At 32.3% G+C, this 16,015-nt stretch overlaps 2 protein-coding genes across 2 annotated transcripts; both read left to right on the top strand.

The window, feature by feature from the left end:
- Positions 1 to 5,934: 5,934 nt before the first annotated feature.
- LOC132716386 (JNK1/MAPK8-associated membrane protein-like) lies at positions 5,935 to 10,245 on the top strand. Its single transcript, XM_060699649.1, has 5 exons — positions 5,935 to 6,117; positions 6,550 to 6,753; positions 7,260 to 7,429; positions 8,378 to 8,454; positions 8,990 to 10,245. Exons 1-5 carry the CDS (start codon positions 6,056 to 6,058, stop codon positions 9,206 to 9,208), a joined length of 732 nt encoding a protein of 243 aa, XP_060555632.1. The 5' UTR covers positions 5,935 to 6,055; the 3' UTR covers positions 9,209 to 10,245.
- Positions 10,246 to 12,185: 1,940 nt separating this feature from the next.
- On the top strand, positions 12,186 to 15,320 carry LOC132716394 (uncharacterized). Its single transcript, XM_060699661.1, has 3 exons — positions 12,186 to 13,144; positions 13,364 to 13,432; positions 13,959 to 15,320. Exons 1-3 carry the CDS (start codon positions 12,718 to 12,720, stop codon positions 14,435 to 14,437), a joined length of 975 nt encoding a protein of 324 aa, XP_060555644.1. The 5' UTR covers positions 12,186 to 12,717; the 3' UTR covers positions 14,438 to 15,320.
- The last annotated feature ends 695 nt before the right edge of the window (positions 15,321 to 16,015 follow it).

Below are 16,015 nucleotides of genomic sequence, written 5' to 3' on the forward strand. Positions count from 1 at the left end.
GGACTAGTACTTGTATATGCGCTGTTATGTTTTCACCCTCGATTGTATAGTTTACAAAGCATTTTAAAGCAACAATAAAAAGAATTTTTATTTTTATTTTCAGTTCCTATAATGTTTTCTTTTCATACAATACCAAAATAATATCTCATATACACTAACGCCACATATATGACCCATATCAGTTAATAAATATTTTTGACAAAAACGGCGCCAATCCGCTAAGCAGCGTAATGACGTTCATCCTAAAGTAAACAACTCATTCATAAAACAAGCTGACTTATTTCATACATACAAGAATGATAAATGGGGCCCTGATGTAAACACAATACGACGTAAGTTTTTATTGTTGAAAACTTTATAAAATAACGTTTTTTTCTTATTATTTCTTTTGCTTAATAATTTCTATATCTTCGCAACAGTAGGGTGCGAAAATCGAACAGCGTTTATTCCGTTATAGGAAAATCGGCACCGGAAGTTATTTCAGCTTGAAAAATAACATTAGTGATTTTTCTTATTTTATCGTGTTAGAATCGAAATAACATCGGCCTGAGAGGTGTATATCGGCTATTTAACACCGGTTTTGTCGTTTTCTTTGTCAATTCCTACGCATCAAAATTCCAAACCGGTGTTAAATAGCCGATATACACCTCTCAGGCAGATGTTATTTCTTAAATAACATATTACAACTTAACTTCGTATAAAGAGACATCTTTATGAATTCTACCTATTCTAACATTTTTTTGGTCAAGGTCAACAGGCCAAATAGTAAATGTGCATAGACATAGGGACTTCATTCTATTGTTTACAGCACTTCTATATACTCATTTCCCCTTTTATAAACTGAAGAACTGGTTCCTAACTTTTTAAAGTCCCTTTTTTTTTCATGTTCGCTGAAGTCTCTTCAGCTAACAGAACTGTCATTTTTAGCTCGACTATTCGATAAGAATAAGTAGAGCTATTGTAGTCACCCGAGCGTCGGCGTCTGCGTCAGCGTAACCACTTATGTTAAAGTTTTTGTAATAGTTTTAATATTTTCAAAGTCCATTGACATATGGCTTTGAAACTTTGCACACTTGTTCATCATCATTACCCCAACCTGTAGACAGGAGAAGGTAACTCTATCAAGCATTTTGACAGAATTATGCCCCTTTTTCGACTTAGAATTTACGTTAAAGTTTTTGTAATACCTCAAATATTTTCAAAATTCATTGACATAAGGCTTTGAAACATGTTGAAATTTTATACTTTTCTTTGAGAGCATAATAAGACTCTCTCCGAAGCCTATAACTGTAATATGGATTTAAAGAAAAAATTTGCCTTTTTCTTTACTTAGAAAATTTGACCTTTTAATCAAGGCTTTTTTTACTATCAAGCACTAAGAATAGTCGAGCGTTGCTGTCCTACCGACAGCTCTTGGTACATTTAAACACACCCCTGGAAAAAAATTACGAAGCGAGTCACTTCTAGCTTTGTTTAAAAGCTAATCTTGTATAGGCTATATACTATAGTAAGACTTATTACAGTATATAGCCTATATAGAACATTAAAAATAGTTTGTTTCAAGTACCTGTGATTTAACCAGACAAATTATGATGTTTTTGCTGTAACTTTTATCTAAAACTATAAATTAAAAAATGAATGGAATTTTACCCAATTGATTTTGGGTTCTTAATACACATTAACGTTATTTTATCAAACACAAAATTTAACATTTTGACCATAAAAATGAGTCTTCAAAGTACAACATGATAAGAGGAAAAAATCATGTAGACAACTCAACTTATAGTATTTTATACTGAACATGTCCGCGTCATCACTTATTTTACGGTAATGGCATATTTTCATGTGACCAGTGTTAAAATTAGCCAGAACATTCAAACACCTAAACAACAAAGGTTTTTGTGCAAAATATTTTAAATCTGTAGATTTTGATGTAAAACAAAACAAATTTTACAAACTTCAGCAAAAAACAACAATACTCAACAGTTTGTTAAATTTGTGCGTACGTCTGAAAGTTTTAAAAAATAATTTTTGAGTTACAAAGTAAAGATTGTTTTAACATTTAAAATTAAGCAATATAACATGTAGAAATTTTAACTGAAACATGAAAAACCTGAAATAAAGCACCATTACCGTCATTTAAATGATGACATACTATTTTCAAAATGGCCGACATATGGTCTAAGTCTGGCCAATTTAATTAAGCTGATTTTGACTGAATATATTGTTGTTTCCTTGTGTCATACAGCAGAAAATACCTATATGTTACAGCTTATGACAATTTTTATGCCCCCACAGAGTGGGAGCATATAGCGTTGCACTTGTCCGTCCGAGTGTCCGCTCTTAAACCGGATGGCAGATTTTGCTTAAACTTCCAGGGATGAACAACCTTAATGTGTAGATGGTAGTAAAGGAAGGATTTTTGCTGCGACCAAATTTAACAGAATTATGGCCCTTTGTTGATTTTTTCACTATATACTATGTAGAAATTTTGTGAACCACAACTCCTCTTAAACCGGATGGCAGATTTTGCTTAAACTTCCAGGGAATGGAACAACCTCAATGTGTTAGATGGGTAGTAAAGGAAGGAATTTTTGCTGCCAACCAAATTTAACAGAATTATGGCCCTTTGTTGATTTTTTCACTATATACTATGTAGAAATTTTGTGAACGCAACTCCTCTTAAAACCGGATGGCAGATTTTGCTTAAACTTCCAGGGATGAACAACCTCAATGTGTAGATGGTAGTAAAGGAAGGAATTTTTGCTGCGACCAAATTTAACAGAAATTATGGCCCTTTGTTGATTGATTTTTTCACTATATACTATGTAGAAATTTTGTGAACGCAACTCCTCTTAAACCGGATGGCAGATTTTGCTTAAACTTCCACAGGGATGAAACAACCTTAATGTGTAGATGGTAGTAAAGGAAGGAATTTTTGCTGCGACCAAATTTAACAGAATTATGGCCCTTTGTTGATTTTTTCACTATATACTAAATGTAGAAATTTTGTGAACGCAACTCCTCTTAAACCGGATGGCAGATTTTTGCTTAAACTTCCAGGGATGAACAACGTTAATGTGTAGATAGTAGCTAAGGAAGGAATTTTTGCTGCAACTAAATTTAACAGAATTATGGCCCTTTGTTGATTTTTCACTATATACTCTGTAGAAATTTTGTGAACGCAACTCCTCTTAAACGCGGATGGCCAAAGATTTTGCTTAAACTTCCAGGGGATGAACAACCTTAATGTGTTAGATAGTAGTAAAGGAAGGAATTTTTTGCTGCGCCCAAAATTTTAAACAGAATTATGGCCCTTTTTTGATTTTTTTTAAAATTTGGGAAAATGAAAGTCCAAAAAAATTTGCCCTTTAGAGTCATAAGTTTGACAGAACAGTGGCATGGGGGGGCATCCGTGTCCTAGGGACACTTTTTCAAATTTTGTACCATAATTTTTCATGTGTTTTTTTTCCCTTTTTTGGGTATCAAAGAAACCGTGAACAAAGAGGAGCACAGTTTTCCCTGCCCATTGTGTTTAAAAATTTTAAAATAAATTAAATTTTTTTAATCCTTAAATAATCAGAAAGGGAACCAAAAAACTTTTTTAATTAGCAAGGGAAAGGGATATTGGGAAAAACCCCAAAACATGTAAACTAAAAATAGACATGGGAGCCATGCTTGTTACCAAGAGGCCTACATTGTATATATGGTGTGTAATGGAAAATAACACCATGTATTGATTCATCATTTATAAATGTATTAAAAATTTTGATATCCAATTGAAATTCTGTTCTTTGTTAAACAGTTTCCCTTCAGTCATCATGAAGCCTGTAAAAGCCAGACAATTCATTTAATTTCTATTTCATGTAGTTTCCTGCCTTGGTTTGAAAAATTGGGCACGACCCGTTTCCTTATATGTTTTTTAATTTGCATTCTTTGTGAAAAAGAACAATGAAAATACTGTTTTGAAACAAAAATTAAAAAAATAATCATATCAAATGAACAAAAATAATGTGTTTTTGTTTTAAACATTTGCAAGGGAATAAATAAATTTAAATGACACATGTTGATTTTTCACATTATATAACAGATATCCTATAAAAGGCCCTTTCTTTCCATATTAGGAATTTTCTTTAGCAAAAGTCATGCAGTGTTCCCAAAAGCCCCAAAAACTCCGGTTCCGGCTTAAACACCTGCTTCTTTACTTGCCCGAGTTACAGCCATTTTTAGCGATAATTCTTCCCAAATACAAAGAGGCTTTTTAGGCATTTTCCCAATAAAGGTGAGAAAAAAATGCACTGTAACACAGTAACCACAGATATTTTAAAAAATTGTGCTTTGTCAATGTTTAAGTTTAGAATATATTTTTTCATCTTGTAAAAAAATGAATATCTACAGTATATATGATTTTATTTCTTCCAGTTTACCAACCAACTGAATGTCCAGGCTTATTATTTTGGGGGAAAAAGGGAATTTGGGCCCCCTGGGAAATCGGGCTGGGGGGTTTAATTTAATAATTTTTATAAAATTATTAATAAACTCACTTACTAAAATTTTAAAATCAAACTTTTTCTTTGTGAAAAAATTTTTTTTTTCCCAGTATCAATGTATAATATGCACGTATTTTAAAACTGAATTTCACATTTTAAATCATTTTCTCATAAAGTTCACACTTAAGCATGAAAACAGTTTTGGGTAGCCAGGAAATCCTTTTTACATTTGTAGGAACTAGGAATATACCTTGTGTGATCCTTTATCTTTGTGGGGAGTTACTGAGGTAAAGGTCACTTGTGATAAAAATAGATATTTACACTTTTCCTCATACAGCTTTATTTCTTGACTGATATTGCCATATTTTCTTATTTGGTTAGAAGAATCTTGACTTTGGCTGGAGTGAGGCAAAATTTCTCAATGACAATAGATCTCAGACATTGAGTCTAATGGTCATTTGTTTCCCTGCTAATTTGGAAACATGTGGTATTGCCATATGCAGAGAAATTGGTAATTTCTGGTTAGTTATCTAGAAAAGTTGATTAGGTGGATGGACTGTCGAGATACCACTAAAACATGTGTTAAAATCAGCATAGAAAACCAAACAAACAATAGATGTTTACATTTTCATACATATTTGACAAATTGCAATTTCAGGTTTTGTTTAATTTATATGATTTCTTTATGCCATTCTATTCAGATTATTAATTAGACTATAAATTTCTTCAAAGAGGGTTTGTGATCTTTCATAAAGGTTAAATAGCTTGCTGCTATATGATAATTTCAATTTATATTGTCACCGCTTGAAGTGCTTTCATTGAAAATACATGTACATGTATTTTCATATTAATGCTCTTCTTCAAAAACACACTACGCTCATTTTGAAAGACAATGGAATATACTAAACTGTTTACAAATCCATCAGAAAATACATTTAGGCTCCAAAAGTTTGGCTAGATACCTTAAAATTTCTCATTAAAACCCTGATATACATGTACATGTACTTGTAATAGCGATTCAGTTTTTTATCAAACTTTATTTCATTTTAATTCAATATATGCATCAAATTATATGGTTCATTAAAATTGTAATATGTGACGTCAGTTATATGTAATGTTTGTGTATGCATATTGTTTAATGGGGAAAAACAATTATTTAAAGAACCCCTTTTCCTTGTAAGATTTTTAAATTACTGGGGTTGACAAGTTTGCTTGTTACCTCTTCTGTATATTCAACAAAATTTAGAACAAAATTTAATGATCACATAAGATCTTATTAAGTTATATTTATTATACAATGTATATAATATAATATCAATTTATAAAAAAATATGTTTTAGGAAATTCAGAATATAAATTACATAAATTTTTGTATGTTTATTTCTTTAAGTGCTTTCAATGCCTTTACATATCTTCAGACACCTTATATTTATTGTAAAGATAGGTGTTATTGTATATAATTTTGATTGCAGGCTTGTCCAAGAGGTTATCAGCCAGAATACAACTCTATATGCAGTGAATGTACCAGTAATCCAACCTTGTATGACTGGCTGTATTTGGGTTTTATGGCACTCTTGTCTTTGTTGCTGCACTTCTTCTTCATTGACTACACAAACCAAAACAAAAAGTAAGCTGTAGATTGTATTTTTGTCATTAAGTTCTTTCATTAAAGTGCAAGCAGAATGTATATACATTGTATAGAGACTATACAAGAAAGAGAAAGATGAATGTTAATTACGTGTACTTAAAAAAATTGGTTATGAATAAATACAAATGTAAGCAGATTTACTTATAGAAAAAATTATCTCACAAGCTTTATGATTTCTTGTTTTGCAGTATGTTCATGAGCATTTAATTGTGTATGATTTCTTGTTTTGCAGTATGTTCATGAGCATTTAATTGTGTATGATTTCTTGTTTTGCAGTATTTTCCGCAGCATTTAATTGTGTTAAGTAGGTTTATGTTGGTGTATTCAGTTGATTTACATACAATAATGTTATAGGTGAAATGTATATTGAATTTATTCACGAGAAATCAGTAATTCTTGTTATATTACTAGGTCTCTTGTGGTGTTACATTTATCTGCCCTTGCTGAAAGTGTGATAGCAGCATTACTCACTGTGTTACTGACTGATCCAGTTGGTTCACTTATGATCCGGTCATGTCCGGTAGATCGGTTGGAGGATTGGTACTCTATGCTGTATAATCCATCTCCTAATTACACCACAACATTCCACTGTACACAGGAAATTGTGTACCCTCTGTAAGTTATCTTTATTAGAATTAATGTGCTTTCTTTGAATATTAAGTAACTTTTTTATATGGCTGTTGATACAGATTCATCGGTTTTGGCATGATTGATATTTTTTTAAACTGAATTTTGACATAAAAGATGTGTCTTAATATTTGTGATATTCTTGATTTATATCTGGGACATACCAGTAATATAAGTTGGACAGTCAACTGAAGATAGTGCTTTATTATCTTTTCGTCCCACATGGTTCATGCATGGCCATTTTATCATGTTGATTATTGTGGAATGGTTTTTTTAGTCTGTAGTACAAGAAATAAAAGACATCTGACATTTAAACAGCCCTTTTGTGTTTAGAAATGGTCTTAACATGTACATGTAATTTTTTTTATAATAACTGCATTTATATATGATTTTTAAAGTTAGGTCTTGTTATTAACACTGCAGTACATTGTATTGAAGAAGCATATTTTAAAGCATTTGTCAAGCTGTTTATATTGTCTGCATTGTTTTTCCAGGTATACAATAGTTATGGTATATTATGCTCTATGCCTGCTGTTCATGATGGCATTACGTCCACTAATCAGCATCAAGTTTGTTGAAAGTCTTGGTACAAAGTCAATATATGCTGCCCTATACTTTATACCCATCTTAATAGTACTGCAGGCAGTGTTTGGGGGACTTCTCTGTAAGTATTGAATACATTATTTAGTTATGACAGATTTTATTTTAGTTTGATTTTGTAGGAAGAACCCAAAAACTGTTCCTGGAACTAAGGCTCCCATGTTTACAATTTTTTGTAAACATTTACACCATTGGTAAGAACCGAAACGATACCATTTAAACAACGGTACTTCTATGTACTATACTACATCATGTATTTGAGTCGCCAGATGATGACTTACTTTCTATTTTTAACACATGTACAAAACAAACAAATAAATAATGTTCAAGGGTCATCACATTTGTGTCGGCACACATTTTCTGCATTGAATCCCCATTTCTCTCTTTTGAAAGATCAAAGAAAAATCAAACATGTATTATGTCACGAGCGTTTATTGCAAAGTAATGCTGTGTGGAAGGTTGTAAACACCCATTTTCTGTTTTTGACTTTGGAATAAACCAAATAGAATTGATAAAATCCATGGTTACAGGCAATGATCAAGATATCTGTAAGATAATATTGTCATTTCGATTAAACGGTAAACAATATCGTAAACGTTTATGAATGAAAATCGAAACGAATCCGTTTAAACGTGTAACCATGGGAGCCTTACCTGGAACCAACTAGTACTGAGCAATGAATGTAAAGTTTATTGCTCAAGGAATTTCCCCTGAAGGAGTTTGAACCCACAAAGCTATCAAGTCTGAAGTGTTCGGCAAAATACGAATATTTGCTGTCATTTGATATAAATTAATATCCTTCAGTTTTCAAGCCATGTGCTCCCTTGATTGTATTCTTGTCCTAAAACAAATTACAGCAAGAAATTCATTAATGAATAAAATCATTCTATCTAGGTCAGATATTAAAATTAAAAAAATTCTATCTAGTTTAGATATTAATTTTTTTAAAGAACTTTTAGTGTAACTGTAAAATGAACAATGAGTATAACGTGACATATTTATTTTGTTTCAGATTATTCATATCCATACATCATGATAATATCGTCATTAGTAACCAGTGCTATACACATGGCACAAGGCATACAACAGGTATAATTATCTTGCTTTGTAAACCCTTTTTTTAGAACTAAAAGAATCAGTTTGAAAACTGCTAATTTTTCACAAATCATCAGTTAGTATGCTATCATATATGGACCAGTGGTGGAGGGTGGGGGATATTGTTTTCTGTCTCATCGGTCTCTCTGTAATGACAACTTTAACCTTTGTCATGCCATGTTGATTGGCTTTATAGTTCACAATTTGATGTAGCGTATTTCTGTTGAAGTTTCACCATAGCTCTATTAGTTATCAATAGATAACAGAGTGTCATAATTCATGGCTGTTCTTAAAAATACCACTTATTATTTTATTTAAGGTTAACATAATGGTTTCAGTCTTTTTGTAAACTATATTTGAAAGAATCTAGTGTTACATAAAAGCTGAAAATAGATTTTGTAATATTTAACATACATATACATATATATGCTTAGAATCCTGCAATATAGGCAAATATCACCATGACATATTAACAAGCAAGTCATTTTGTATGCTGAAATTCAAAAAAGATAACATTTATATATTACAGGGATTCACAGATCTACTGGAGGAAAACTTCAAGAACATGCGGAATCTTACAATAATGATTGGTCACTGGATCCTGCATTGTTACGGAATTATCTCCCTTACAGAACTAAAGCAACCAGACTTTCATGTTCCACTACTGTTACTTGTCTTTTTCCCTGTCTTATTCTATGTGTGTACAACTAAATTCACCAATCCAGATAACCTCGATAAAACAGAATGATGTGAAACAGCTGATTCAGCATTGTTCAGAAATGATCTTAAATAGACTTAGTTTGTGGGGAAACTATACACTATGTCAAACTTTAGAAATCTGAGTGATGTGAAAGACCTGATTCATCAGAATTGAGAATAAAAAAACTTTGTGTGACTAAAAACACAAGAAGCCCTTCCCTAGGCATAGTGAAGATTACTCATTTGAACTGTAGAGATCTCTTATTAACACTATGATATATTTCTTTGGAAATTCTGACCTCCGATTCTGCTGAGCAGTGAAGGATTTTTGATGAATTTAAAATGGACATGTTGACAGCTGAACTTTAAACATCAAGAGACCATGACATGATGAATGCTGATTAGGTTGACTGTGGTTTATATAATTTATATTCTTTTTAATTGTTACCATGGTAAAGTGTATGTTGACATTGATATTTACATATTTAAATATATGAGTATGGTAAGATTATACTGTATACATGTTTAAAAAATTGAAATGTACATGAAGAATTTTGTACTTATTTATAGAGATTGAGAGAGAAAATTCAGGATTAATGAAAGACTTTATATAGAATCTAGTCACTGATTTCTTATATTAGCAAATTTTGGATGTAATCTATAGTTTGATCAGTATACATTTATTTATTTTTATAAAAAAATAACCTGACATGAAACTCAAATGTCTCAGAAATTTGTATGTCTTGCAGTACAGGGCTTTTTTCTTCTTTATTAGAGGCTTTTAAAGTGCTGCTTCCCATCAGGAAATTTCCTTAAAATCCTGTAGTTTTCCCCTAAAATTTAATTACATCACAGGTTTTATTTTTCCTTCTATAGAAGGGGCTGTTTCAGTGTGGCTTCCTCAAAGAAAAACTCTTTAAAATCCTGTAGTTTTATGCAGGTTGCTTCCCAAACCTGTGAGAAAAACCTACATCAAGTTTTTTTCTTCCATTTTTTGCAACCATACTGTTATTTCCCCACAAATATAAGAGATGGGGCACTTATTCAACTTGTGAAAAAGCCCTAATACAATGTACTTACTGCCAGCAGGGTTTAGATAGAAAGACCCTGCTGGTAGGTTTAGATAAACTAAATGTTGTATACATGATTGTGTATGTCTAACTTTATGTTGTCAATGTTTATTACCTTGATAAATAAAATATGTATATTGAACTTGTGCTGTTGTAGAGTTGAAGTTGTTTCATGTTAGTATGAAAATTCTAAAATAATGGATTTAACAGCCAGCTGTTAGACTGGCCTGATTTTTATACTCCTTACTCAAATAATTCAAAGATTTTGAATATGTGTATTTTAATTTGTTCACCATATGCTATTTAGTTTTTTATTTAGATACTGATAAATTCAAACAATTCAATACTTTTTACATGTATTTGATTACAATCATAGCCAAACTAAGTGTTTTATAACAGTAAATAAGAATTGACTGTTGTATCTGATTATATAACAATGAATGCAAAAAAGAGAAAAAAGTTTCAATTTGATAGACAAAATCTTCTCTGAACTGTTTTATACATATCAACAGTGTGCGTGTTGTGTTCGGAAAAAACTATTTACAAATGTACTTCATTCCCAGTTCTTCCGCATAATTTCAAAATAAATTGGTTCACATGGCCACCATAAGAAGTCAATATGTACAATGTACGTGAAAGACCCAGGTCTTCAGGCACATATGTCAAAGATCAAGGTCACAGTAGTTGACTAAACAGTGTATTTCTAATATATTCAGTTTTTACTTCCAACTTTTTTTTTAAACCCAATTAGTGTTGTAATAAAAGCTACCGTAAAATAGATGGAAAACAATTTTTACATCACCACCCGCGGCCTCATCCTCGCGATCCCGCTATACTTGAATAGAAAAATTAGCAATCAAAAAAACCCAAATTTAAAAAAATAAACAAAAAATTGTTAAATATTTCTTTTTTAAAGTCCTATTGCAAACTTACCAACATACCATAATAACGAATCGGTTATTTGAAATTATAAACATGTTTTTAATGGCCCGGTGTACATATTTTCCCATACGTCTATTTGCCTTGATGCCTTACAAATTTTTTAATATTAAAGAATGAGTTTTTATTACTTTTAATAATAAAAACAGTAACCGAGTTGACCCAAATGACTGGACGACACCAAAACACACAATAGGACCCTGAAAAAGCCCAAATTTGCCCGCCGTGAAAAGGGGGCCAGTATTATATTTTTTGCCCTTTTTGATACTGATAAAAATAACTTTTAAAAAACAATTATCTAAAACATAGGAAAATAAAATTTACTATCTATCTGGAATGTTAATTATCATTTAGAGTATTATTTTCCAAGTTGCCCTTTTAAAGGGACTTTTTTCTACCGGCCCTAGTTCGTAAATTAAATGTGGTTTCCCACAAAAAACTTTTTCCCACCTAATCACTAACGTACGACAAACATTTTTTTTCCCCCTTACCCTATGAAAACATTGCAAATGTTCCTTTCGCCGATTTCCTAATGCAGCCAAAATTAATCCAAAAATTTAATTTTCTCCCGCACTTAAAGACATTCTTGCGTCAAAATCAAAAACGCAACAACGTGTCAGGGAAACCCGTAACAAATGATGATTTTTAAACTTTTTAACGACCAAAAACATCATTTTTTTTCACATGACGTCCCTGAATAAAAAAAAAAATTTTGCTTTATTCAAAAACTTTTTTTTACTTTTTTTTAGTTTTTTTAAGGGTTTTTATTTAAGCGGGACAGTTATTTGTAAATAGTTATTGATGTTTTCCAAGTTGAAAATTGCAAGAAAAATACATGTCCATGCAGGCACAAAACAAAAAGACAAAACAGTATTATCAATAACCTTTATGATGTTCAGCTATGGGAAATACTATCCCATGACGGACGTTGCCAGAAACATTATGCTTATTATATTTATTTCCAGGTGCTGTGGCTTACTTAACTCTGGCTATTTTAGATATCGAAAATCTATTCCTAAAATTGGTTTCCATTGGCGTTACATAATTTTTATGACGCGCGTAATATTTACGTTAAAGTAAAGAGCCACCTTTTAATATTTTGAACTGAATGATTGGTTACTGCCTAGTAATCAGAAGGAAATATCTGATATAGGAAACAGTCACTTAAGCGACATAAACAAAATAAGGCGTTGACGGTTATTAATTTGCGTCCTGTTTACCATGTTTTCTCATTGTTGACATGTTGCACTCACCGTTCCACAAGTTTAAGAATTGATCGCTTCTGAATGTATGACATTATAGAATGGTTGTCGAGGAAACAGTATTTTCAGTTTAAGCCAAGGAAGACACAAATAAGGAAGAGGAAAGTCATATTATTGTGCGACTAATACCTTCCGGGCATTATTCAGATTTTGACCATCATAAAGAGAATACATCAACCTGCATTTGTTTAAAGTTAATTATTAAAGTTTCAAAGCTGTGTATTTGTTTTAAAACTTGTCTGTTATTTGTACATGGAAATATAGAGTTCAATATTACATAAGTAACCATGGCAATGGGTGGTGACAATATATATCAAGACATTACTGCGATCAAAGAAAGGAGCGCAGATACTTACGAAACTTACAGACTTGAGGAACTAAGTAGATGTGGGAACGACCATGTTTTAGCTAGAAACAATAATAGTTCCAGCTGTAGTTGTTGCCATGACAGCGTTAATACAAGGACTTGTTTAGCTGTGTTCCTTGTGATAGTTGTGTTAGGCGCAGTCGGCGCGGGGGTTGGGATGTTTATTAAGGAAACCACAGATAAAAACTGCGAGTGTCATTTCACTATGCCTGATGGATATCTAGCTCAAGGTCAAACTGGAAACCATGAGAAAAGTGGACAGACCGTATCGTCCCTGGAACCAAGTACGACAACTGTAACTTCTAAACAAACAGAAGGAACAACAACACAGCCGGAGATAGTGAAGCGTAAGTGCCTTTAACTGCAATGATCATTTAGCGATTTAAATGATTCTATAAATATGAAAACATTTTTTTAATATAAAAAGCCTTAATTTTAATTATTTTTGTTCTACTAAGTAAAATATGAGCATTTTCTACTTTAAACACAGACTTTTTAATTACTAGAAAAAACGGCACCATATACATGTATGTTAACTACTATCATTCGCATTTTCCCCATTTCAGTTGGTACAACGGTATACACAAGATGGGGCAGAACAGAGTGCACGAACACATCATCAAAGATATATTCAGGTATGGTATAAAATTTGGAGGAACTCCGTTTTTGTTATACAATGTAGTACATAGTTGGCTAGGTCTGATAACGAACTCTAAAAACCACAGAATAACTAGACGTGACCATGCAGAAATGAAAGTGATTTTTTTCAGTTAGTAATCGCACCGAGCATTGGTCTATCCGGCTTCTCTAGATATCATATGTAAACCCATGCGAAAGGTTTTCGTGTGCAAGCAAAAATCAATGGATGTTCAAGTCAAAAAAATTTTTTTTTTTGTACATTCTTTCATCTTCCGCGATCGTTTCAAAGGATATATTTTGTAAAATTGTTTATTGGGATATTGCGGAAATATAGATTATCGCTGAAATAGAATTCAAGAATAAACGTTATAGGTAACTGTCCGCAGGAATATCATTGACATACTGCTACAGTTAATTTATACAAATAAAGCCAGAGATTTAATTTTATAACTAAGTCATTTTAGATGTACAATAAAGGTTAACTGGGTTTAGGCTATTATATGTCATCGTTCATTTTTGCAGGTTACACAGCCGGAAGTTCGCATAGCAACACTGGTGGAACAGCCAGCGTTCTTTGCCTTCCCCAAATTCCTCAGTATGGACAGTTCAGGTCCGGTCGCTCTAACAGCTACTTGAGAGGTGCCGAATATGATGCTTCTAACGCAGATCTAGAAAAAATATTCGGCGACAGTATTCAGAATAATGACGTACCATGTGTCGTCTGCGAGGGTACAGGACGTAGCACCACTATAGTCTTTCCTGCACGTCAATACTGTTACGAGGGCTGGACCCTGGAGTATTCCGGGTATTTGATGTCAAGCCATAAAGATGACAAGAGGTCCATCGACGCTATTTGTGTTGACAGTAAGCCAGAAGTTCTTCACGGTCAAAGTGTGGACTCGAATGGGGCTCGCTTTTTCTTTATGGAGGTAGATGGACAGTTACCTGTGCCGCCTTACGACAGAGAGGCGGAACTTACATGTGTCGTCTGCTCAAAATAACTTGTCAGTTTCTTAATAGTATATTCCCTCATATATAGGTTAGGGGCTTTTCAGAAAATGGAAATAAATGTAAATAGTTAACCCATCTTTAAACAAAAAATTATTTTATTGATTATAAATATGCTGTTTCAATCTAGAATAAAAATGTATATACATGTACTTTGTAAATTAGCTTCATAAAGAAAGATAGTATGATTTCATTCAACTTGACTAAATTTTCAAATCGATTCTATTTCAAGAGAATGGTAAAAATGTCCTTCTATTTTAATAAATTCTCAATATAAGTACATGAACTAGTTATTGAGCATCAATCTGACAAATCCATATTCCCTGATCTTTATATGATTTTCTTGATGTATTATTGACGTGTTATAAATGAGGTGCACTCTCATCTAGTGGCTGTCTCTTACATCTCTTGAAATTTATCAAAATGTACCAAATTCTTCTATGGCACAATAGAATTAAATAAATTCAAACACGGCTTGCCAGATTTTAAGTAAAGGTATTAATATACATGTACTTAATATGTACAAACATTTGTATCTTGTAATACTTAAATCCAGTCATACATGAAGAAGATATGATTGGGATTTTATTGTCTCTGATGACCTTGTAAATATTGACTTGCACCTTTCTGGTTAAGACAGTCTCCTGCTTGTGAGCATTTTCCATCATATAATCACTCAGTTCATGACTAATAAATTGTCCATACCCACACAATCATCTGAACTTTGACCTCGGCCACAGGGACCAGACTTTTGTGTGTGACACTCGCCCTCACAATGGTTTACATTTGTGCCAAATAATATTAAAATCATTTTATACATGTAGAAGTTTTGCTCCGAAGAAGCCTTCAAGTTTGACCTTGACTTGGTTCATGTGGATCACACTGTCTTGTACGAGTGAACTTGTAATCATTGGTATCATATTACACATATTAAATACCCTCCATGACTTTAGAAGATAAACTAGTCAAAAATGACCAAACTTTATGTACTTTCCCCACTTTTCCAACTAAGATTATGGACGTAAATAAGCTCATTAATCAGTGGATGTTTACCTCGACAGACAGACAAATGGATCGACATGGCATTGGCTATATGCTATCCTTTTGGGGAAAAGCACTTCTCTAGTTTTTTTAATCATCCATAGGCTAATGTACACTTATTTTTTTTACTTCATTTAACAAATGCATTGTTAACACTGATTATCAGAGTTATCATTATAACATAAACTAGGAACAGTGAACTGTTCACTTAGGTTTTTTTTGGTAATAATCGGCATTTTTAACAAGTAGAATTAATTTTCCAATGGCCAGCTGGTTTAATGCATGAAAGAATTCAATGTCCCTGGCAGGTTTCAAACACATGGTGGTAAATTATTGGTAGACAACATTAGCCATGAAGTCTTAGAGGCCTATCATGAAGGTATGTTTGATTTAAACGAATGTTTGTAAAGGAACACCATTGAAGTCCAAAAACACAAAATTTGAAACTTTTACATACATTGATTGACTTATTTTGTAAAACATAAAAAAGAAATATACTCAAATTCGAACGAGTCTTTTAAATCAGAAAC

Source organism: Ruditapes philippinarum, unplaced genomic scaffold, assembly GCF_026571515.1.
Source record: "Ruditapes philippinarum isolate M1 unplaced genomic scaffold, ASM2657151v2 ctg2895_1_1_1_1, whole genome shotgun sequence".
NCBI classification, from domain to species: domain Eukaryota; kingdom Metazoa; phylum Mollusca; class Bivalvia; order Venerida; family Veneridae; genus Ruditapes; species Ruditapes philippinarum.

Bases quoted from the DNA above. Each gene is read 5' to 3' on its own strand.
- LOC132716386 (XM_060699649.1), top strand. From the start codon at position 6,056: ATGGCACTCTTGTCTTTGTTGCTGCACTTCTTCTTCATTGACTACACA. The intron at 6,118-6,549 runs GTAAGCTGTAGA...TTATATTACTAG, and splicing joins TACACAAACCAAAACAAAAA to GTCTCTTGTGGTGTTACATT. The intron at 7,430-8,377 runs GTAAGTATTGAA...ATTTTGTTTCAG, and splicing joins AGTGTTTGGGGGACTTCTCT to ATTATTCATATCCATACATC.
- LOC132716394 (XM_060699661.1), top strand. From the start codon at position 12,718: ATGGCAATGGGTGGTGACAATATATATCAAGACATTACTGCGATCAAA. The intron at 13,145-13,363 runs GTAAGTGCCTTT...TCCCCATTTCAG, and splicing joins ACAGCCGGAGATAGTGAAGC to TTGGTACAACGGTATACACA. The intron at 13,433-13,958 runs GTATGGTATAAA...TCATTTTTGCAG, and splicing joins ATCATCAAAGATATATTCAG to GTTACACAGCCGGAAGTTCG.